This window comes from Dromaius novaehollandiae, chromosome 3, assembly GCF_036370855.1.
Source record: "Dromaius novaehollandiae isolate bDroNov1 chromosome 3, bDroNov1.hap1, whole genome shotgun sequence".
Taxonomy (NCBI): Eukaryota; Metazoa; Chordata; class Aves; order Casuariiformes; family Dromaiidae; genus Dromaius; species Dromaius novaehollandiae.
This window is the reverse complement of record NC_088100.1, coordinates 37276263-37301453: the sequence shown is the minus strand read 5'-3', so window position 1 is coordinate 37301453 and position 25191 is coordinate 37276263. Positions and strand designations below refer to the sequence as shown.

At 36.3% G+C, this 25191-nt stretch overlaps 1 protein-coding gene across 4 annotated transcripts in view; it reads right to left on the bottom strand.

Moving 5' to 3' along the window:
- Positions 1-25191, bottom strand: part of BCKDHB (branched chain keto acid dehydrogenase E1 subunit beta) — a 140276-nt gene that overhangs the window by 26796 nt on the left and 88289 nt on the right. The window contains exon 10 of one of the 4 annotated variants that reach the window (XM_064508709.1): positions 14773-14799. The exons of the other annotated variants lie outside the window; for them this stretch is intronic. Within the exon in view, the coding sequence (XP_064364779.1) occupies positions 14788-14799 (12 nt within the window). The 3' untranslated portion in view covers positions 14773-14787. Of the gene's footprint in view, positions 1-14772; positions 14800-25191 lie in introns of those variants that run through there. 4 annotated transcript variants of the gene reach the window in all.

The following is a 25191-nucleotide window of genomic DNA, read 5'->3' as shown; positions in this document are numbered from 1 at the left end:
CAAAGTGACGATAACTTGTTCTAATCATGGCACATTCTCTTCAGTAAAATCAATTTGGCATGTCCTGTTCCACTTCTGTTTTTGAATTAGGGTAGTAGCAAATGTGTCTACGGATTCTACAGGTTAAGCAAGTTTTACGCTCAAAACTTCTCTCTTGTTCAGAATACATTTCATGGACCAAGGGGACCTCTGTTGCTGGCACAGTTCCTGAGGTCTTAGTTTGGCCTTTTGATTTATTGATGCAAGTACCTGCAGACACACTTCCACGTAAATGCAGGAGACAAATGTCCAAGGTGCAAAGAAATATAAATAGTTGATGGACAGCTTCCTGAGAATCTAAAGCAACACGCCACCCTCCCTCTTTAAGAGGCTTAGTGCATCAGAATTATGAATACCTTAGCTACACTCTGACGATAACTCAAGATAAGCAGTAGGTGCAGACTGACCCAGTTTGATTTTAGGTTTCAAAGAGGCTTTGACATTAAGGCAGAGGAAAGGCTGGAGGGAAGCCCTCTCGTTCAGCTTGCCAAGGTGGCGTCCTTCTACCTCTCCTCTCCCAAAAGGATAAACCCTTCCTCCCCAGCGAGCATTCAGGGAGCCTACAGTGATCACACACCCATCTGAGGCGGCACAGTTAGGTCCATAAAGTCAGAAAACAAGATCTGCGCCTCCAGTTCAGCAGTTTTTGCAAGCCTAAAAGCCACCTCTGTTACTTACTCGGAAGCCACTGTATAAACTTGCACTACTGGGAATATTATCCAGAGACAAGTGTCAACAACTGCAGCTGAATATTACCAGAAAGAATTTCAAAATGCACTTTGGACAGCAAAATATTTCATTTAAAACTGTTTTGTCAACAGTTGTCTAAATCAGTCCATTAGGTTGGGCAGCTCCTTTCAGCTGTCTATTTTAGAATAGGCATCTGGTTTAAACCAGTTGTCTAAAATCTCCCCACAGTTTGTGGGAGAAGACAGGCACCTACAAAGGGCAATTCAGTCCACTGGAAAATCTGCTTGAGGGAGATTTCTCTGTTTTTCAATTATAGAGGGAGCTTAAGGCAGCAAAACTCCTCACCTCCTTCAGTTAATCTAGTTGTGGCAATTGTCAGGTTACAATACAATTAAATCAAGAACCAAGTCCTAATTAGAAAAATGATCAACACCATATTAAAATTATTTAAGCCATAAAGTAAACTGGTTTTACTTTTTCCTGTTTACAGAACTATCATGAGTTCTGATCATTCCCACAGTTGTTTATATAAGCCAGTGATACCTTTGTTTTTCATATAGGGCAATAAATCAACACATGCTGGTAGATGTCACCATACAGCATGCCTTAAATAAAAAGATCCACTTAGGAACAGGTAAAAACTATCAAGCCAAAGAACTGCAAAGCACCAGTACTGAAAACTTCCATCTACCAAAAAGCTCTCTAGCATAATAGTATAAAAATACTTAGGTGGTATTGAAATTTCAACAGTTTATACCTATGTAACATACGTCAACATTAGAAGGCTTATTTGCATGCCAATGTCTTTAACTAATTTGATTCATATTGATAATCAAATATTTTCCCACTTCTTCAGTGTTAGAAGCTGGCTCTAGTACTTTACCATTTTATAACATTTCTTTGTACCTACATGAAATAAGTGAGTCTATCTTGCATTATTCTGTTCTGGCCTCACTCAGTTTAAAGCATAAATTTCATAAATAAAAATCCTAGTTTTTCAACTTGCTTGCTCTAAATATTTAGCAATTTTGAGCTTAGAAGAAATTTAATCTCCTTAATATTCAGTTGTGAAGACGCACACATGAGAAACACAACTAGATGGTAGTTTACCATTTCCCAGCTATGGGATCTTAATTTTCAGTGGTTCCAATCACCATGGAGAGCTGCCCCTCTTCCCCCCATTCCCCTCTCCCTTAAAAGCAGCCTGATCCTCACTCTGCAAAGTGAAGTCTGCATCAGCTTTTTCTAAATACTAGCTAAGTATTTAGAAGCTACACTATATTAAAACATCAAAGCACCAGCAGCACTTGCAGAACAAATTGTTGCACGTATCTTGATTTTCACAAATTCAAACACAAAAGACCATCCTTCAGTTTGCTGAATACTGCTCACTTGTAAAATCAGGCACACACTTAACATTTGGGATCTTATGAACAATGATTAACTCCTGGGCAAAAGATTAAAACAGCCTTTATAGTTTCAAGAGTTCTTACTCAGATTCCAGTCAGTCAATAATATTTCATGCTTAATTTTATTTTCCAGACATTGCATTATAATATATATTTTTTCCTGAACATAAAAATACTTGGACAATTCAGATTCTCAGTGAAGAGAAAGCAGTTTTTTGGAAGTTCAGAAAAGTGTCCACGTAATTAAACGATTATAAGCATATTAAGCAACTCCGCACAATATAGTATTTCTCTGAGAAAGCCTGATATAAAAGAATACCTCTTAAAAACAGAATGTATCTGCTAATGTAGTCAAGTTCCACTTTTTAATTATAATCTGTGAATATTTATCTGGACATAATGCTTTCAATCTACATAATTATTAAAGCTAACAAATTGGAAAAAAGACAGTTTTATATCATAACTTCAACTGTATTTATTTGTTCAGCATCTCATTTTGTTGTTTTTCATATGCTTTTCCTGCAGAATTAATGCTATGTGTCCTTTTCCAGAGCATCTTCATTCTGTGTCCCCTCCTTTTCTCCTTACAAATTCTGAACTTTCTAAATATCCCTGAGTTCCTCTAAACTCAATTCTCCTTTTGGATTCCATTCTCAATTCCTATACTCAAGTTATTCAGTAACACTAGTGACAGAATAATAAGTATTTAATTGAAGTAGTATCATTTTTTGGATGCTGTATTTAGAAGTAATTGCATTGCAAAGAAATTCAGATTTCTGAGTCACTGTTTCAGGACATATAAAAACTCAGGCATTTGGCAAATGCACCCAACTGACCAAACTCAGGTTTTTAGCATATTCCTAAATAATGTTTAAAGAATCTAAGCAGTAACAACTTAATTTCATTTGGTAATGTGTCATTTGGGCTAAACCATTACAGTAACGCAGACAGATTCTTGACAGACCTGTTTCAATTCTCTCAGAAATTATGATTCGAGAAGTCAACATTTAAATAATTTTCAAAAACTTTTAATTCGCAGTTTTCAGGGACATTGTGCAAAACTTTCCCGCTTATTCTTCCTGAATGGTTTCAAGGCCTGCCATTCATCAAGGGAATCATTTTTAGAAGGTTGAGTTATGCCTTTTGTGAGAATAATTTAAGCACGAGATTTGGAAATCTAGTTTCATTTAGCTTACAAACTTCCCACTCAGCATTTGCTATTATAGGGTAGGGGGCTGTTTTTGCAGTCACCTTCAGAAAAGAAGTTTAACATACAGTCCCCAGCAATCATGAAATTATGGCTCTGCTTTTTCCACTGACGCCCTTGCAAGGTGCTCCGACAAGGTCCTATAAGTTCACAAGACTATTCATATGTGAGAGCATTTTTCTGCCACTGAGATTTACAGCTGTAAATCCTTATTTTATACCAATCTACAGGAACACAGGTATAGATACTCAAAAGTATATACACACACAAAGAGTAGGTGCTGCTTCTTTTTCATTTTCTCTCTCATTTTATTAATAGGCTTCTGATATCCCAGTATATATCATACTGCCATTACACACTGCCCTCAGTACAAAATTCTTACTCACCTCTACATTTTAAAACAAATCTCATCCGTTTCTGGCTTTCAGACATAAGCACGGTGACCTTGATAGTAAGGTTTTCCTTTATTCAAAAGACTGAATGTATTCTAAATATAGACTGGTCCTTTGAAATAGCCCAGACTTTCTTTATCCGGCAGCTAATGCCTACTCTGAAAATAATGTGTTTCACTCAATCCGCATATTTGAGTGTCTCCAGAACAAGTGCTAATTACAAAAAACTTATTATTGCCATTTGCCTCCTTTCACCAGAAAACTGAGCAAAACCCTTCTGAAAACAACATGTTGTCTTTTAAATGTTCATCAACTGAGCAGATGACATTACCATGTCTTACTCAAAATTAGAGATTTTTAGTATATAATTCTTACAAGGCACAGAATTGGTAAGTTTTTTTAATCAATATTGTGAGTTGTTCTGTGCTGTTCATTTACTTTAGTTGCACGTGCTTATTTCTGGTCTCTGAGGGTGGACTTTCCCTCTTAACTTCAGCCTAAGGCAGGTAGCTTAGCTCAATTAGCATCAGAGTTCCTTAGATAGGAAATAATAGACACAGCTGAGATTATTTATTCCCTGGATATTCCCATCTACTTATTTTTTAAAAAAAGGTGAATTATTCTCCTCTCTAGGCATCTTTGTTTCCTCTATTATTAAAAAAAATAGCTGAGACAGATCTTTATTGATTTTCTGACAAAACAGTCTGCGTTAAGAAACTGATTAATATAAACAATAAAACTTAAGACAATCAGCTAATATTCAATTACAGAAGCCACATATTTGCCCTTGTAGAATATCCACATTCAAGTATAGATATACGTAGCATATGAATGTAAATATTCATGAATGTAAATCAGTTCAACATTTGCTTCGAATATTCTTAAAGGAATCAAATAATTTCATTTCTATTTATGAAGTAATGCAAAATGACAAAATAAACCAATCACATCAACGAATGTTCTCTCAGCTGAACTATAATGCTCACATGTTGCTATAATTTGTAGGCGAAGTTAGCAAGCTTCGTACAACTTGGAAAGTTTAAAGAATGTATTTTCAATTGTGAGCTGACCTTTTTATTGAACTGATTACCCTGCTGCAGCATCAGTAGCAGTGAAGGTTGGTAATACAATAATTCAGTACAACCAGACAATAATTGCTAATGAGCACCCACGTAAAGCAGCAGTCTCAGCAAGATCAATTAACTGCTTGCCAATACTGCCAAGGTGTACAAAACCTATTCTGCATCCTAAATCACACCACCTCTGTGACTTCCAGAAATACTGCGTGCTGCACTCTGCAAAATCACTCAGGTAGTGCATTCACTTGCTTTGCGGTTCATCTTAATAGCAGACTTTTCTGTAACTTCATAACTCTCCTCTATTTATTACAATCCAAATTAAAAACAACTCAGTTTACCATTACAAACTTTTCTTCAAACATTTTTTAATGTTTTCTTTTAAATTACACCATATGATTGCTTTCCTTCCAGGGACATTGAAAAAGTTACTAGGACAGTGAACAGTTTTGAATTTGAGAAAAGGCAAAAATTAAAATAAGAATGGTACCTTAAAAGCCAAGGTTGAAAAAAAGATCAGGCAAATTTTTAATTACGTAATGTGGCCATATATCTTGATAATTTGGAAATCTGATCTTCAGAACACCTAGTTCATTGTTCCATAAAGATCGAGCAATTAAGTTTCACCTGGGTATCTTCCACTAATCCCAAATATAAGATAAAATGAAACACTAAAACCACGGAGAAATGATTCAACAAAGAAAAGGAAGAGACAAGGTTAGAGACATCTGTCCACAGGAGCCAAGGTTCACCCAGCATCGAGGAACTGATCATGGAAGATATGCTCAAGTAATACCAGATAACAAGTGAACACCCCAGATGCATCATTGCACTTTTAATGCTAATTATTCCCACACAAACTCATCATGGGCTTCAGAGGATAAATTCCTTTCCAAAGTAAAGTTCAATTTTATCTAAGTCAGCCAAGAATATATAAAACAGGAATCTAGGAGAAAAATTTTTCCACGTCTATTCAGACTACTGCTCCATTTGTCTGTTATCTGAGGCCAACTCCAGATGCTGCAAAGGAATGCAACACAAAAAGCCTTCAGAGAAATCTGATACTGAAGACCACGCTTTAAGTATACCAACCCCACTGGTCTCTCAAGAACAATAGCATTCACTTAGCTTATCTTTCCCAAGTATCTCAAATTGTCACTGCTTGAACCTCAAAGATATGTACATCAGGGGAATGTTTAAATAAAAAACAAACTGACCTTTTTGATCATGACTGGTCTTGAAAGACCAGAGGAGAGGTAATTTAGACAGTGAGGAATGTTACCAAAATATGTAGCAAAAGCATTAAAGTCCAACATGGTCACCGCAGCTTTTCATAATTTACAGAACAACGTCTAAGTATTAGTTTTTCTCAAAAATGCTATCATTAGTTTTCCTTTCTTTCCATTGTAATATTCTAAATTAATTAGCAAAACTGGTTATGTAAGAACAGACATAAGCCAATGAGCTTCTGTGGATTCGTTCCATTCAGAATTCAAATTCAGATTCAAATATACAACATGACCTTAAAAGTCAATCAGGTGGCTGATACAGTTTTAGGGTTGGGAGTTTTTTTCCTTAGAGGGAAAAAAATACAGATTTCTAATAGTTGACTTCTTCTTCAAATCTAGTATGATTGCAGGGACAAGACACAGTAGGGACACGACCTGCATAGCAAGTTTTTTAATTCCGATTTTTAAGAAGGGCAAGAAGTACGACCTTGGGAACTGAAATCCAGTCAGCCTAATCTTGAGTCCCTAAAAAGATAACGGAGTAAACTGACCTAGAAGGTATGCCTTTTATGACAGGCCTAATGGACAAGGAGAGCGCACCGGATGTTGTTTTATCTGAACTTTAGCAAGGCTACCAACAGCCTCCCACAGTCTCCCTACAGCCACGCTGGTGATATACAAATTGAAAAAGTGGATGTTAAGGTGGGTGGAAAATTGGCTGGACCACCAGGCTCAAAGGGTGGTGATCAGCATTATGAAAGCCTGCTGGCAGCTGTTAGTAGAAGCGTCCCTCAGGGATCAACACCAGGGCCAATATTGTTCAACATCTTTATTAACAACCTCGATGAAGAAATGGAGTGCACTGTCAGCAAGTTCACAGAGGATACCAAACTGAGGGAAGAGGGCTGATATGCCAGAAGGTAGAGCTGCTATTCAGCGGCATCTTGACAGCTGGAGAAATGGGCTAACAAAAACCTCATGAACTGCAACAAGTCCTGCACCTTGGACACAACCACCCTGTGCTACAGTACAGGCTGGATTTGACTAGCTGAAAAGCAGCTTTGCAGAAAAGGACCTGAGAATCCCACTGGACAAGTTGCACATGAGATAAGAGCATGCTCTTGCAGCAAAGGTGGCTAAGAGCATACTAGGCTGTATTAGTAAGAGCATAGCGAGCAAGCTGAAGGATGTGATGGTTTCCCTTTATTCAGCACTTCTGAGACCACATCTGGAGTACTTTGTCCAGTGGTGGGATCCCCAGCACAAGACTTTGATGCACTGAAGCAAGTCTGGTGGAAGACCACCAAGATGATTAGATAACTGGAGCATGTGACATTTGAGAAGAGGTTGAGAGCTGGATTTATTCAGCCTGGAGAAAGGATGACTCTGGTGGCGGGGAGAGAGAATTTGTTCTGCCAGTTTCTGCTATCTAATCAGGGGTATAGAGAAGATAGAGCCAGATTTCTCAGAGGCGTGCAGCAAAAGGACAAGAGACAATAGACACAGGTGGTAACAAGGGAAATTTCTATTAGACATAAGAAATTAGTTTTTCACCATGAGGGTAAAGACTGGAACAGGGTGCCCAGAAGTGTGTGGAATCTCACAGTTGGAGATATTCAAAGCTAGACCAGACAAGGCCCTGGGCAACCTGACCTCGTTGGCCATGCTTTGAGCAGAGGTTTGAATTAGACAGTCTCCAGAGATTGTCAGCCCATTTCGCTGACCTCAGCTATCTCATGATTCTAATTCTCCACAGTTAAATCCAATGCAAATCTTCTACAAGTGACAGACTACTCTGCTGCCAATGCTGTTTTAACTCTTGCAAAAATAGGGTGGATCATGACTGAGAGAATAGCTCCTAGCAAACATCAGTTTGACCATATGTTAAAATCTGCACCATTTTTTGATCAGCACAGGATATATAAGCAAGCGTCTTTCCAAAGCAAAAAAAATAAAAAAAGAAAAAGAAAAGAAAAAAGAAAAAAAAACCCCACAGTTTTGTCAGTAAAAATAATAACAGATGCCAAAGATACTTTGATGACAGAAGTTATTCACCTTCTGAAAGAGATCTGAGAATTTACCTCCCCAAAGAGCAAAATAAGACGTGACAGAATGTCACTAAGATGAGACCAATGTTGTAATGAGGTTGTAATTTGTTCAACTTACTCAGCAAATCAATTCGTCTTTTCTGGAAGAGTTTACTTTAACTGCATTATACAAAACTGCTTTTTTAATGTAAATAATGTACATATCTAATCATAAACGTGGGTATGCTGCTCTCTAGATAGAAGTGTAACTATATAACACAATGAATCATTATGATATTGCATCAGAACTGAGTCTCTCTCAATACGGCTGTAATAAATTGGGGTACTTTTGAGCAGCCCAGCTGCTTCTGGGCAGCTGTGAAGCCCCATATGGAGCTCCACAAGGCATTGTACCAAGAAATGCAGATTTATCGGTTCAGGCATTTCAGATGTATTTGTGTTCCATTAAATGGTACAGACATGCTCTGAGTTTCCTCATTAATTTTTCTGAGGACTTCACGAATTTAAAATCAATTTTTTTTTTATAATGCCCTCAAAGTAGTTAATCTCATTTTCTGCATGGTGAGTTGATGTTCAGGGTAGACTTATAAAATTTTTTGAATGACCTTCCTGAAATCAAATAGAAATCTTTAATTAAAAAAAATTTAAAACTCTCCTTTTGAGTACCAGTGCACATCCTAAACAGCAGACTCTCCTTCCTACCTTAAGTTGCACAACTGGATTTAACTGAAATTTATCTGGAAAGCCAAATAACAACGCACAGGAAAAAATGAAGGTCATTTAAAGTATCACCTATGAAAATCACTACTTTTCTTTTTATTCATCATGAGAGATACTGTAAAATTAAGCTTCAACAAGCAGATCTTTTCTTATACAATTTATTATTCATCAAAAAATGGAGTAATTTTTAGCAGGATTGCTCAATCTCTAGATTTATTTCATCTAACCTATTACTCACCATCTGATCTTTTGACCCCACAAACATTAGTGAGCGTAAATACCATTTTTCTATAATAAAACTATGAATACGTAATTGTAACTCATCAGCTTAAATTTAGCTCCTTTTACACAACACTGTACAGTTTTCACTTTATACTATCCATATATATGGCTACAAATACATATTTTAATACATTTTCCTTCAACAGTTCTATTTTAACAGGCAAAGTTTGTTTCCTTTGACAATGTCAAAGACTAAGTAATGACTGCTTACTCTGTAAAAATTGTGTTGACTAAAAAGCAAATTACTGACAAAAAAATCTATCATATGCATTCCTTCTGTCAACGCAGCTTGCAGATCCGTTCTTTAGTACACAAAGCAAAAAAGGGATCCCTTTTAGCTGCCACTGCTGTGTACATTCACAGCATGATCCAAGATCAGTCTGGTTTTAGAGACTTCACTTTGAGTCTCTTTCTTTAGTGGGTTTGTAAGTCATATTTCTCATAAATTTTGAATGTAATCCTTGTAGGTTAATACTACAACTGGTAGTAGTCTTCAGCTAATGACTTTTTCTCAGCTCTCACTGTCATTTCTTTTATGCATATAAACTTTTCATGGATTTCCATTTAAAAGTAAGGAAAAAAGGTAGGAAAAGAAAATGAATATGCCAAAATCTGACAGATACATTTTTATCTGATTTTTTTTTTTTGCTTTGAATGAACACTCCTGTGTTAAAGAATCATAACACACAACCCCCTGTCCATACTATATTAGTTCAAAAGAATAAAGGCCAAAAATAATTGTAATCAGCAAGGATTTCAGGTTTAGAAAACTGAGCATAATACATTTCTTGTGTTATTCCTCTGTACTATACTAGTAACTCAATAATATTCCATCATTACAAAATCTGCTTATGAAAGAATCTAAAAATAGACAAACAAAATAAAGACCAAAACACTCAAGCTCAGAACACACAGTGCGCAAAGTACATTTCCATTGTATTTACCCAGTCATTAGCTATCTGTTTGCATTGTACATGGGGAAGTGCAAAGTAAACTAGAAAGCTTGCTTGCGTAGTCACTTACATCAGTATTGTAGGGTTATTAGACACTGGACAGCCTTTTGCAAAAAGCATTTATGATTTCAAATCTTTCTAAAATAGTAGACATGGATTTACTGTGAGGACTGAGACAGTTCTAGCCCTCGATGTCCTGCTTTCCCTAATTAACATTGTTTGGTATGGCGGGCACAATCCCAGACATGTTCATGCCTGCTGTTAACACATTCTTGAATTTCAGTGTGTTTTAATTTAAAACTCTTGAAAACAGAGCATAAGATGAGGTATTTCTCTATTGATAAAGAGGAATTATTTGCCTCCCATGTCCCTCCCCAAAGCATGCAGAAAATGCATGCAGTAAGTGGCCATGGCTGTGAAAATACCCCCTAAATCTTCTATAGAGCTGCAGCTCATGTAGCAAGCTGGGGCAAGGAGGAGAGAAATCATTTAACGAGTCAGAAAGGAATAGTAGCAGGAACACCTCCTTTTTGGCCCCAAAGAAACTATACAGGAATAAGTCAATATTATCTTTAGCACAGAACATGAAAAAAATGTTCAGTTAAAATGCACAGAAAAAAAATCACCTATACAAGAAGCTTAATGCCGTAATTGTCATGATTTTCCATGATTGATAGCACCTAGTAGTTCAGTAGCATTTACATAACTCAGCCCAACTTGAAACCTTGGGAACAACAAAACCTTTCCTAAAGAAAGGGGAATTATTCTACAGTTAAAAAAATAAAGTTTTTCTTTCCATTTTGGAAGCAGATCAAAACAACATTTGTTTCCCTGGTTATTTTCAAACCTGAAAATTGACAGCAAGATCTGCAGCCTCCTCCACTGTTTTACCTACTGATTTGAGCACCCTAAGGTTCCAGAAAGCAGAAACTTAGCAGCTTCAGCCAGAGGAATAAAAACGACAAGTTGCTTTTAATTGCTTCAGTTGCAAAGGCAAAAGGAATACAATTTTTGAAAACTCTTCATATTAACTAACTTAATCAACTGGCTTTGTCTTTTCAGTATGTTTACCGGTAAAAGTTTATGGCAAAATAAAAAGCAAACACAGATTAGAAAATTTTGCAACTGACTGGGGGAAAAGGAGATCAATGCATAAACTCCTAATTGGCGGAACCGTTTGGGTACAGCCTGTCCCCTTACTACAAGGGATTGGCCTTCATGCCTTTGCATAAGCTGTCAGAGCTGTAGGGAATGAAGCCATTGCACAACGCAGCTATTTGCAAGCAAATTCTTAAGGCTCAGCACTTGAAGATGACGTAAATGACAGGGTTCACATGATTTAAAAGAAAACCGAAGGGTTTTCCTTCTTGCCCTCTTGACTGATATCAGAGTGGGGGAAAAAAAGATACCGTCTCCAGATAAACACTGAATTATTTCCACAAGTGTAAATGATCTTTGTCATCTTTTTAGCAGAACCCTAGGCTCACGATTCAGAGTAGGCCTAACAGTATGCAGAAACAAATTCAGCAGTAAAACACTGGAATATACGTAACCAAACAGCTTTTTTTCAGAAAACATTTTAAAATGACAGTGAGCATTTAATAGTATAAGACAGACTTCATGATTATTTAATATATTCAAGGGCTAATGAAAGCAAAACTGCCGAAGTATTTATAATACTGTATAGCCTACAAACTACAACAAAAAACTGGAGCTCCATTTTGTTCAACATTGTAAAAAGTGTTCTACTTAAGATATTCTACAATTATTCAAATACCTGCTGCAAACAGATTAGGGAACACATTCTTTCACAGTGTTTGTACACCTAGAAATACATCCTGTTCTGACTCTACTACCAGCTACTAACAGTGTATAATGCAAGTTTCAATAGTGGCTTTCTTTTATTCAAATACTAGTGTGTAGTACCACAATTTAGACTATTTGCACACACAAACTACAAAATATAGGATACAGCTTAATAAAAGCAGATTGTACTATTCAAAAGCATGACTTTAATAGACTTGCCAACATAGTGGATATTCCCTTGTCCTAGAAATGATACATGCATGGTAGAGATTACCACATCTGCATCTTTTAATTGCTTAAAAAGCAATCATTTTAATCAGAGGGGTCTTAAATTAGATATTCACATAATCAAAGTCAAACTCAGTAAAACAGACTCCTTTCTACTAATTAGGCCATTAGAAGGTGCACATCCCTGACATGAAAACACTGAATTTAATAGAGAAAGATGCCTGAAGCACAATTTACAATAACTCTGGGCTATTCTTCTTACCAAGCCATCATGCAGATCCCATCTATTAATAAAGCTTATTCTGGGGAATGTTCAGCCCATGGGGAAGGAGGCTCAAAATCAGAGGGAAAGGAAATGAAGTTTTCTTTCCAAACGTTAATTTTATTCTTATTTCAAGAGAAATTCCCAATACATTTCTGTACATACTGGAATAATACATGTGCAAGCCAAGTATCAGCCTCCATCCCCGGGAAGTCTAACTTAATCATTTAACCTCAAAGCCATAAAACACAACACCATTAACTATGAAAGTTCTGCTATCTCAGAAGAAATAAGATACTCCCAAAACTACAACCCATATAAAGAGAACCTCTAAAACATTTTATTTCTTTATTCCTAAAACAGTCTAAAGTTAAAAGATGCTCTCAAACCAATAAATGAATGGACACGCACACAAAAAACTAATTCCACTCCAGTCACACAGTCATGAGTTCAAAGCTGCTAAAGGACCACTCTGCAAGAATCTGGTGTCCCTTTCAGGGAAATCAAAAGGGACTTCGCAATGAGCTCAGCCTAGGACAGCTTTGAAATGCTGGCTCTGTTCAAGTTAACTCTAAGAGACTTGTTGACCTCAATAGTTCAAGCCTTGAACAGCAGGCTTCACTACAGATATATTAATACCAGCTATTAATATCACTGGCAGTAAGTCATGATGCTTCTTTCCTGCTTTTTTTTTTCTCTCTTCTCTCCTAAGAAAAAGCAGCATTGCAATTATGTGCTGTATCTCTTAATTCTTAAACAGATTATTTATTAGATATGAATTTTAAAAGTAAGAACTGGAAGATACTTAGATTACTTTTCTCAAATACCTGATAATCAGTCTGTTTTTCATGAATGAAGGGTGAAGTTCTAGGAGAGGCCAGCAGAAATGCAGTAAGTTTCATGGCAGATGTGGATTTTTTTTTTTTAAATCGTCTCATATGTTTACATAACTACATACAGACTTCTTGGCCTAACTACATGTATCATATACATACATAATAATAAAAAAATACCTTTAAAAAGACAACTACACACTAAATAGTTCCAAAGGAGAAGGACTGCAAAAAGGAAAACTGCACAGTGTTACAAATGACATCTAAGATCACGGATTAAAAAATAAAGTAACCATTTCTGATTCTCTACCAGACCCACCACAACCATGACCTATTTTTCAGAGGGTTGTGTAATGTCAGTAAATGTAAATGTGTTACCTCATTACACACCTTATTTAACTCCTAGCAAGGCAAGATGCACTGCTAATACTTAACTTACACTTTTGAAGTAGTAAAGGATAGTGATTTCCCTACTTTCTGCACATAATTAAAAACCAGGATTCCTTCTTTACTGCTGTTTTTGCCTTCAGATGTGGCATAGGTGCAATCTGAAAATGAATTAGTGTGTTGACTCAAAGTCCTAGAAAATACACAACATACAGACATACTTGTCTTAAGCTGCATTAGTCGAAGTTTCAAGTTTATTCTAATAGCTGGCTGCTAAATAGCTGCATTTATTCCTCCTAACATATAATGAGTTCTGTTATTCATGTAATGTGCATTCACTACCAAAGGTACAAAGCCATATAAGATTCTAATGCAACACTGCTGAGATCCACAAAACTAGAGAGAACATAGTAAGAAATTTCCTTTCTAGAAGACCCAAAGGCATTAATTTTTTGTAATATGTTGATAATATTCATAATATTGTCAATACACAGTGATATTAAAGTACATTCTTGGCAATTATTTTGCCCAAAGCCACTGTACTTTTTAGGCATTTATTTATTGTAAGGTTATTCATCAGTGATGAACATCTCTGATGTTACTGTTTAAACAAAAGAAAGTGTAAAAAAGCAAAGTAAAAAAAAAGTAGTTTTTGCTGTAAGTAGCTTTCCAATTCTACTGATGTGCAATTGATTAAAGAAGAAAAAAGAATAGGTGGCACTGTTAGGGCCAGCCATCATCTCCATGCACTGAATTATAAATGAAATGAGAGACTAAATGACACAGGCACTCACAATCCTAGTACCGCTGAATTCATTGACAGGCCTAGGTTTTCACTTCTCAACTAGGGCCAAGACAAGTCCGTAATATCAAGAGACACTGGGGAGACAGACAATACAGCATCCAGACAATAGCTCTCAAGTCTCAGCAGTTTACCACCTCCCTATCCAAAAGGCAGGTATTTTAGAAAGTTACTTCCAGCAGAGCACCACATTTTGTCTATATTCATTCCTAATCTGTAATCCCCCAAATCTAGGACAGTGGCTTCTTTAAAACGTGCAGGAGAAATGGTACTTTTTTCACCAAATGATTGGAGAGAGAAACAGATGCTGCTGCCCCCTCCTTCTGACTTCTATCCAAGATACTTATATTCCTTGGATGTCAAAGTTACTGCACTGCTACTCCTTTGTTCATGGTCAGAGCTTCATCAAAAAGCAGTTTGGTGATCAGAATTCCACCTGCCGTAAAGGACAAAAGGCACTTTTTCAGTGAAGACAGTGAGTGAAATACTATTTTCAAGCCAATGTATCTTAGGAACAATTCCAGCTACATAGGTCAACTTTTCCAGTCAGAAACTTCTATATATAAATTAAAGAAAGATGATTTTGGCTGTCTGTAGAGAAATTCGTTCAGTTTTGAAGGGTGTTTTAGGCTGTATTTTCTAAAATGAGCATTTCAGTGTTTGGTAGTCTGAAAGCAGACTTTGCTTTCTGACTCAGTCGTGTTTAACATTAAATCCCCATCAATTTTTGCTCTTTGTGAGATAATTGTAGATAGAATAATTTTCTGCTGTGTATGGATGTAATCTCATTTCCCTCTTAGATGTTCACTATCACAGTATGCTAATGTTAAAAATTTCCAGTTGGTTACAGACAGATGCCTGTACTGCTATTGCTCCTTCAACGAAACTGCCTTTCCATGTCCTGCTTTCATAGCAAACAGCACAACTACATTAAGTATCATGGGCACAATCTATATATAGCATATGAATCCCTAATATGCTTACAACTAGGACAGTAACTCATGCCCATATCTGTTATGCTGGTGCTACAGTATATGATGGGCCTATGACTAGCAATCTCATCTAGAGCATCATGCCGGATAAGGTCACAGGAGCAGAGGAACATGTAGGGCTCTTCCCCAGCGTTATTATTCGTTTCATGCAACAGTCACTGACTGAAATTGCCAAATTCATTTTTCTCAGGAATTCTGAGTTTACATCTGCTAGTCAGGAGCTCAGCATTACCAGACACGGTTTGTCCACCTTAAGTAGCAAGGATCTAGGAACCATGGAGGCTTTCTTAAAAGGAAGATGAAAAATGAGACGATGCTTTTTCTATCAAAAAGCCTGTAAGTCCTCCATAACCCAGAGCACACTGATGTGATGCTACCTGGCCTTCTAGATTGCTTCTCTACTATAATCAGTTTCCAGGAGGACAGCTTTTGGATTGCCACATCCCCACAAAATAGTGATGAGCATGCGCCCACTTACATTCAAAATGCCTGCTGCACTAGGAGGACACAATTCCAAAATTTCTTCCTTTGTGCCTATCACATGAAGATGCAGCCCTGTCATAACTTATCCTACACTCACAATTCAGATTTGAGGCTTTAAGCCAGGGTGATATTTGGGCACTAACTCAAGCTGTGTCAGTCTTTAGGGACAGCAGGCAGTTACTTTCTCCAGAGAGAAGCAGAAGCAGCTAGCCTACTTGTTTTAGGTAGTAAAATTGCAACCTCCGTTTTCTTCCCTGTATTAGAGATCTTAAGATAGCCAAGAGCAACAGTGTAAAATTCACAGCACTCTGGAAGGGCACAGAAGAGTTCAAGAGGCTCCTTTTACATCCTCTTCTTTGAACTATGAATATTTTCAGTACAGAACTGAAATAAATTGATTTTGTATGTGTACATGAAACATCAATAAAAACACAGGCATTTATGTATTAATTCAAAAAACTCCTAAGAAAAGTGTTCCTTACATACAGTGTTAAAAAATGTCACTGAGCCATTAACATGAAAGCAGAGACATTCTCTATTTGGTACCATATTTCTCCCCTGTTCTGCGTAGGTCCTTATATGCCATAGATCACTACATAGTGCTCTGAACTATGCCTATTCCCATACGCTGATGGTCTAGCCGGGTCACTTCTAATGACCATATCAAAATATGAAAAGCCAGGAAAAAAACAAAGGCAATAGACTTCCATGAATCAGCACCTTACAAACCTCAAACCAACCCACTAAAGTAATTTTTGAGTTAATGAGATGAGCTTCTCAGTGTTTTCTCCACAGCTGTAAATCTCGCACACAATGCCCCTAAGAATACCCATAGTTATCTACAGGTATAGCAAATTATTAAGGCACTCTGGCAACCCAGGGTCAAGAATAAAGAATTATAGCATCCCATTGAAGTGTTTTGAGAAATGATGCCAAAGGCCAAGCAATTTCAACCACCCAAGAAGTGCTTTTATTGCTATATTGCACTGGAAATTAGAGCAGAAAGACCATCACCATACTTTTAACTAGGTAGTTCTGGGCATGACATCATAAACTGCTATTCAAACCTCTACTTCTATTTAGAGTTCAAAAACAACTCATAACTCATTCTGAATAAAAGATAATGCCAAACAAAATAAAGCAAGTTAAACATAGAATTGTTAGGTTTTTGAAGCAGAAAGGAAGTTAAACATCCTGAGTCATTAACTACTTTACAGATCTGTGTTATTCTAGAGGCCTGTCACAGATCACTTATCAGACAAAAGTCAGTTTCAAAGACCAATAAAATGGAAGGGATATTTTTATATTAATTTGAATTAAGCAACAAGCTGGTGATCTGTCATGGTATACTATAAAGGCCTGCTCAGTAGCAGCTTTAACCTAAAATTACTATAGCAGAGTTCATAGTTCTGATGGCCTTCTAAAACATCATTAGTTTCATTTACATACCAGTTAAAATGCTGATGTTACTGAACTCTAATATGCTATTAGAGAGAAAATGGAAAAATATCACCACATCACAGACCAGAAACACAAGATACACAGTCATGGAAGCTTTTTTGCCCTCCTCACTGTTTCGATAGAAATCTTCTCATTTCTATCAGGTCTGTGGGTTATCTTAAGTGTATGGTTAGCATCACAACATGGTTCTAATCAAATCAGTTTGAATTAAAATTATACTTCTGCAGATGTAAACTGTACCTCAGAGGAAGTATAAACACAAAACATTCCTTTTCCCTAGAAGAAAATTTCTAACAGCTAGAGAGATAAACGGGCAAAGAAGGGCAAGAGCGCAGCAAAGAGGAAAGTTCACGTTCATTTCAATTCTGCCTCAGTTGCCATATTTTTGGTTCTTTTCAGAATCAGTGTACAGAAGACCAAACACATTGTCTGAAGCTATAAATCACTACAAATGAACATGGATGCATCAGCAAGACAATAATGCTGAGTTCAGCCTCGGGCATATGAATATTTTAATGACAAATTAAATACCAGAACAAGGGAAAATGTCCTCAGTAAATACACTAAGAGGGTACTTAACGCTATACACTCTAGTGATTAAGATGAATCCAACAATGAACTCTTTCAGTAGCCAAAACTTTCAATTTCACTGAACCACAACAACTCTCAATATATTCTGCCACTGTACCACTTTGTATTGTCCTGGGATAAACTCCTTGCGCCTTTTCAAGAATTTGCATAACAAATGAAAAAGTACTCAGCTGCACACTTGCACAGCAAATGTGGGAAATCCAGTTCAGACAGGGGAAGACAAATGGGTTTTTGATGCATCTGGAAGAAATGCTGCCCTCTGTCTTACAAACAGCAGAGTGGAAAATGGGGCAGCAACAATACAGTGACAGAATAGAGGGCTATTTTGAATCAGTGACAAAACATACTCATGCAATATATTATTCAAAAATAAATGACTCTACAGAAAGCATACAACTTAATGACAATCTTTAGGAAAAAAGAAATCTTTTCTCAGTTTAATGTTTTCCTAAAAAAAAAGTCATCTTGCTGGGTACTGCACACCACAAGTGTTTGTCTAGAGAGACAAGTGGTCTAAATTTGCCCACTTAGTTTTTCCTGTTCCATCCACTAATAGCTTATTGGCATATACCTGTCATCCATAGCTACCCTTTTCAGTTTGTGAACTTCAATCACATACCAACAAAGTTGTTTTCTCACTGGCAGAGTACTTCATTTCAAAATACCAGTATGATAATGTTTGCCCTGTGGATTTTCCACAAAACGCTATAATGCTCAGACAACACATCTTGAAAGCTTAGGAAAGGATGCTATCATTTTTATTTATGTTTAAGTAAAAATGGCAATGGGAAAAATTTGTACAGCTATTAAAATAGTTGCAATATTTTCAGATATTGCAATGTTTTTCTTAAGAACCGATTTAACAAGATTGTGCCATTATCCACTTTACAAACCAAACACAAATGCTAAATCCAAAGTTTAGTCATTTCCTCTCATTTCCAGAATTAAAAGCTGCTAACTGCACAACTCTACTGATATTTAACACTGAATCCCATAGTGCAGTGCACTTTACTATACGGTGACTATACAGAATCAAAAATGGCCAGACAACAAAATGGCCAGAATAAAAAGTGCATGTGGTACATAGTGTTTAATTAGAGAAAAGTACATGACAACGTACCCCTACTTCCAAATTTGTACTTTGAGTGGAAGTTGGGGAAACTTGAGGAGCAGCGACCTTCACTAATCAGACCAATACTAACATGAAATTAACTTAATCTGTAAAATGCAATGTCCACATTAAATTATTTGATTATTTCATAGCAACTGGTCACACTCATACATTAATGTCAGCGTGCTTTTATTTTTGGAGTGGAAATAACACTGCTAGTAGAGCAAAACACTTGCTGGAAGACATGGAAAACTGGTGCGTGCAGTACATTACAAGAAGGCATAACACGTTTATTCTCATACACTGGAAAGGAGCACACAAAACCTCACTGGTGGCTTTGTTCTCTCACTTCTTAAATATACATCACAACACTGGGCTTTTTAATCAATATGGTCTCTGACCTTTCAACATCTATGCAAACTCCCAAGCTACTGTTTCATTCTTGCCTCCATGTCTCTAGGGGGGGAAAAAAAAAAGAAAAGGATTTACTAATGTCAGCAGTTAGGACACTCACATGTTGCACAGGAACCAAGTCATTATTTTTAGGCCAGGCTGGTAGGGCACGCTTTCACCATGCAGAAACCCTTCTCCAAATCAGCATGAGTGGGATTCAAACTTGGGTTTCTCATATTGCAGCAGAATGGCACTGTCATGCATGATAGGTGGAAATATATTCCCCTCACTGGGTGGGTGCAATTTATGTGAGCTTTCACACAGTAAATGAGATAGTCTACTGAAAATAAGATGAGTGTACGTGCATAAGAAATCCCGATGCTGAGAAGGCATTTGCATGTGTGCCTGCTCTCGACCAGCTGTGTTCATGAAATTTTTCAGAAGTTTAAGAAACTTTGAGTTGAGCTGCAGATAAATAAGGAGTTAAATGACTTTTGGCTAGAGAGCAGACTAATTCTATTTGGAGATACACACTCTGTGTTTATGTCTTTAAAAAGTGTGTTCATGTGCACATTTTACAGAAGCTCACCATAGTATTTGAGTACTTCATTTTGCAACTTCAATGTTATTTTAGGATTTGGGGTTTGTTTGCCTCTTTTAAGAAACATATTTGGGAGTTTGAAACAGGAAATCAGATTACTGTGGGTGCAATTTAATATTTGACTATACTTAATTCATTGGACCACTTTTCTCTCCCTAGTACTGAATTTATTTCAGCATAGAGAGATGGAACACTCCCTCTTAGCTTGAGCAGATAACAGATGCCAGTTATTATAATGAAGTTTTTCTGATTTTTCTGTTTGCATTTTAGAGAAATTTGTCCCTTCCTAGGTCTATCAAAGATAAAATAAACATGTCTACCTGAGCCTTGTAAGTAAATTGGACATTAAGACATGATAACATCAAACAAAACTTCTTAGAAATCCAATCGTCTTGTGCTGCATTTGTTACAGATATAAAACAAGACTTTCTTATTGGTCCTAGGTGTCAGAGTATGAAACAAGATGAAAATTGGGATACTTCTGCACAGTGAGTTATGCTGTATAAAAAGTCTTTGGAATAACATCAAGAACAGTTATGACCTCAAAAAGTGTGTGGAGAAGGTACAGTCACTACCCTGTCAAGGTGCATGGCTTGTTGGTTTACAGCTCCCATTTGAAAGTGATACAAGTTCAGGAAAAAAAATCACCTCTGCCAGACAAACACAACCACCAAATCCAGACAGCTGGGCTTGTAAGCCACAGTTACTGCCGAGGCATGTTGGCAGGGAACGTCACAGCAAGGAGAGGCAAATGTCTGGAAGGGGGCATGCAGTGGAATAAAATGCACACAACTTGCTCTACCATTTAAAAATGAAAACAGAAAATCTCAAATGTTTATTGCAGTATCCACATTCTTTAAAATACAGAATAGCTTCATAACTAATATGAAAGATCCATATTAAATCCATAATTCAGATTCATTGTATGAAAGGCCATTTTTTCATATTCATTTTACTAAGCTTTTCAGTTTCTCTGGTGTATCTGTGATTTTTAGAATATTCTTTGTAGTATTTAAACTTTGATTTTTTTAAAAAATGAATAATGTGGCTTCACTTTCTTTAAGAAATCTTGTTCAACGCTATCCAGGATTTTAAACTTGCATAGCAAAAATTGCTTCTAGTTCACACAGCAACAGAAATTGGGGGTTTACTGAATTGTCTATATTCGTATTTTATAAATATGACAAACCTCTTCATGCACCTGACTTTCACATACAGCTCTGACTCAAGTCACTTAATGAAAACTTTATTTCAATAACATATCCCTTATTATTCTCAACTCCTTACTTAGAAAATAACATTCTTCTTCCATTATTTTGGGTAATTGTTTATATGTTCTCTTTTTCTTCAAGTCACTCATTTTTTTTTCCATTGTGTTATATATTTTCTGCCCACCTTGTATTTACTTCCCTTGTGCTCATTCCAGCTTTTGTCTGTTCTCTATCAACATTTCCTAAATCATCCTACTAGTGATGCAAACTAATGTTGTGATCTACAAAAACAGGGTTTTATAACTCATGATGCCTGTTAGATGGGCTAAAATAGTGAAAGTGTTGAATAAAATTGGATAGGACAGTAAATTATGAAGCATCAGACTGTGCCAATACATCAGCAACTGGGGCTTCAGTTGATTTAGTCTTACTGACTATTATGACTGTGTCAAAGCAAAGTTAAAAATCACTGATTCAGAGTTAATAATCTTCTTTTGTCAGCTGAAAGACCATACGCCTGTACGTGCATATTTCTGTGTTTCTCCACATTATATTGAGAGCCCTGAACCACTTTATTTAGACAGTCCGTGAAATGGTACTCAACAGTAGAAAAAATCTGGGTCAAACAAAAAGCCCTCCAGGCTGTCCTGTCCTGAACCATCTGTCTAATCAACTTGCAAAAACTTGTTTGAGTCCTCTTATATTATTTCTCAAACTGAGCAGAGAATTCTTTCAAATCCTTCATCTCTATAATTAAGTAGTTCTAATATTTTGTACCTCAAACTCCTCCAAATTCGTAAGACTTATACACTCCATAATGGTATTAATGATGAGCTCAGAAGGCAATTTGCTTCAACACATTATGAGAATTGAATCTTTTAAGTATAAATTAAGAACAATTGTGAGAAGCGTTGCTTCCAATAACAATAGATTTTAATAAATGTGTACAGCCTGTTCATTAAAATTAGATTCAAGTGGAAACTACCACAATTTTTAATGGCATTCACAATTCCAAAAGTTTATTAAAGTTAATTAAACAAAGAAACACAAGCCACTTGAAGTTATTAATTCATTCCTACTGCACCAAGTGAATTGCTAATGCAGACACAGAGACATAATCTGAAACTCAAAGCTGGTCTCTTGACTCTTCTGAAGTACTGCATTGTAATCCTTTGCCCAAAGAATCAGAAAGAACCACGTAAAACTGTCACAACTTCTTGGGCAAAAGCCAGCTTAACTTCAGTTTATGAGAAAACTGAAATAACGGAATTGTTTGGAATATCTAAACCTCCCAAACTGTAAAGACATATAATATGAGGGTATGAAAATTGATTCAGCTGAAAGAGTATGAGTGTGTAATGTTGCAAAGGTGAACTCTTTTCTTTATGGTTCTGTAAAATAATAAAGTGTGATTTAAGACATTTTCTATCCAATGTCAGACAGGCCTATTTTACTTTAAATATTCATTCTGCTGAAATTAAAGATTTTTTTGTTGTTGTTCAAGCTTTTTATTTTGAAAAATTCTTCCTAAGGCAACTTGCTTCAGAATAAAATTGCTTTGAAACTGGCACATCGTTGAAAGACATTCCTAGACATATCAACTTTTCTTTTTCCTGAAATGCTTCCCACAAAAATAGTTTCTCTTATAGTTTCCACTAATGTTCCACAGTAGCAGGAAATAACCCCACTTATTGGAGATTAGGCCTTATTTTGTAGTAGAGGAAGCAAATCAAAGCACTTCCAGTCTAAATAGATAAAGATGATTATATCCAATTTATACATACAGAACCAAAGAACTGAAAAAATAAGATGGTATAACTCAATCCTGAGATACAGGTTATTTCATTGAATTTACTAGGAGTAATCTCATGGCTAATCTTAAACTTTAAGCCTGAAACCTATGTAACTTGATGAGAAACATAAGTCTTCTGTAGGAAGCCTGAGGAGAGAACTCGGTTCTCCCTTCCACGGCTTCGGTAGCCGATCCAACATCGCCTACCCTGCAGATTCCCCCAAGGCATATCAGATGGCCTAGGACAAAGTAGTTATCAGGTAGTAAGAAAAGAAACTGCACTACTACTATGGAAAAACACAATTAAATCAGATCTGCTCTTTTGCTGACAGAGTGAAGACAATACATACCTTTTTACATCTGTGCAAACCTACTACAAAAAGTGGTGTGCCATCTTGTTATTTTATAGACAGCAACGTTCTTTCCCACACTAGGTATCACTTTTCTTGAGCCATTTGCATTTCTTCTATTTTAATAATAATATAGAGCTTGATGGTGTATTCTGCTGTAATATTACTGATGCACATAAATCACAAATTTCAAAATTCTTAAAAGAAAATATATTCAAAATTAGTCAAGCATTTTCTATTTTCCAATAAGTTTTAAATATCTGTTGTCAGATTATTTGCAGAGAACAGGTAGAAACAACCAAGACTTTCCTGTGATACCAATTTTTTGCATTTACAAGATCAATGCCAAATGGTATCTTCTACATTCCTTATATTTATTTTTAGTCCTAATAAAAAAAAATAACCACCATACTATTGTAATCATAATACAAATTTCCTGGATGCAGTCCCATGGAAAGCAGGAATGATACAACATATTTAATATACAAGCCATAAAAAACAAGGAAATGAAAAATCAAGCCACTAGGCAGAAGACAAATCCTAATCCTTTCCCAGGATGCACATATCTTAAACTACTTTAAGTTACCCTAGCAATTCTTAACTCTGCTCTCCTCAACTTTCTGATTTCTGAATACATTTTCTGCCAAATTATCTTCACTTCTGAGAATAGTATATTTTTCTGAAAGGAGTTTGGATAAAGGACAAGAAAGGTGAGTTGAATAACTGAAAAAGAACATCATATGTTGTATTACATCATCTCATCCCTGACAAAATCCTGTGCTCAAGAGGTTGCTATTTATTGGACTCACACATGCCAGAAACTGAGCAGAATAGCCTCTAACGCACAAAATAGTGCAAATACATTGTCATACACAGAAGCTACATAAAAATAGCAAATTACAAGAACTGTACATTATGTTAGTGACTGTTTGAAATCCACTTTCGAAACCAAAAACTATTTGTTTCGGATCTACATGACATTCCTTTCAAAGTTGTATAATTCAGAATGTTTTTAAAGAAATATCAAACAGCATTCTTCAGAATGCCATGAAATTTTCAGCCATCCCCAGATTTCAGATGTTGTCTTCTAATACATCATGAACAAACAAAAAAATAGAATTGTTTGATATTTCATACTGAATGGCTGCCTGCTTTTCAGAGGAAGGAAAAAAAATTTCATGGTTCATTTAACTCCTTCCTAGAATTATCTTCAAATCTGATACGTTGAATAGACCACAGAAGATTTTGAAGTTTGGGTTGAACTTTCTAATATATTACATGTCAGAGGGAACAATAAATAATTTTGAAATATTTCTATGAGATGACATCTTAAAGAAAAAAGATCACCTATGAGTTAGTCCCTAGATAAGCATTTCAATAGATAGTCATTGCTGAAACAAAAACATTTATTATCTATCTACAGCACTCTTTCCACTGTTATAGATTACTGCAGGATTACTGCTTTATGCTTAGCTTCCTTATCCCCCTTACACTGCCCGCTCAACAGAACTGCTTCATTCATAAGGAACTCCTCTTTCTACAAAGAGATCAAAACCACCACACTCAAAGGCTCATCACTGTGAGAGCAAGCTAGGATAGTAATCCCTTCATTTGCCAGAAAAAAGCACGACATAAATTGGAACACTGATGACGCAGCAGCAGTGACAAAGAGATCTGATAAAAGGGTTATCAATGCTTCAATATCAATAACAAAAACTAAGGAGGACAAAGTTGTATCACTGCACCACTCTATCCCCCTTCTTAGCTTTAAGTGTTTTGAGAAATCACAGTGAAATACTGCTTGATGGAATAATGTGCCCCTTCTAAATACTCTATATTGGAC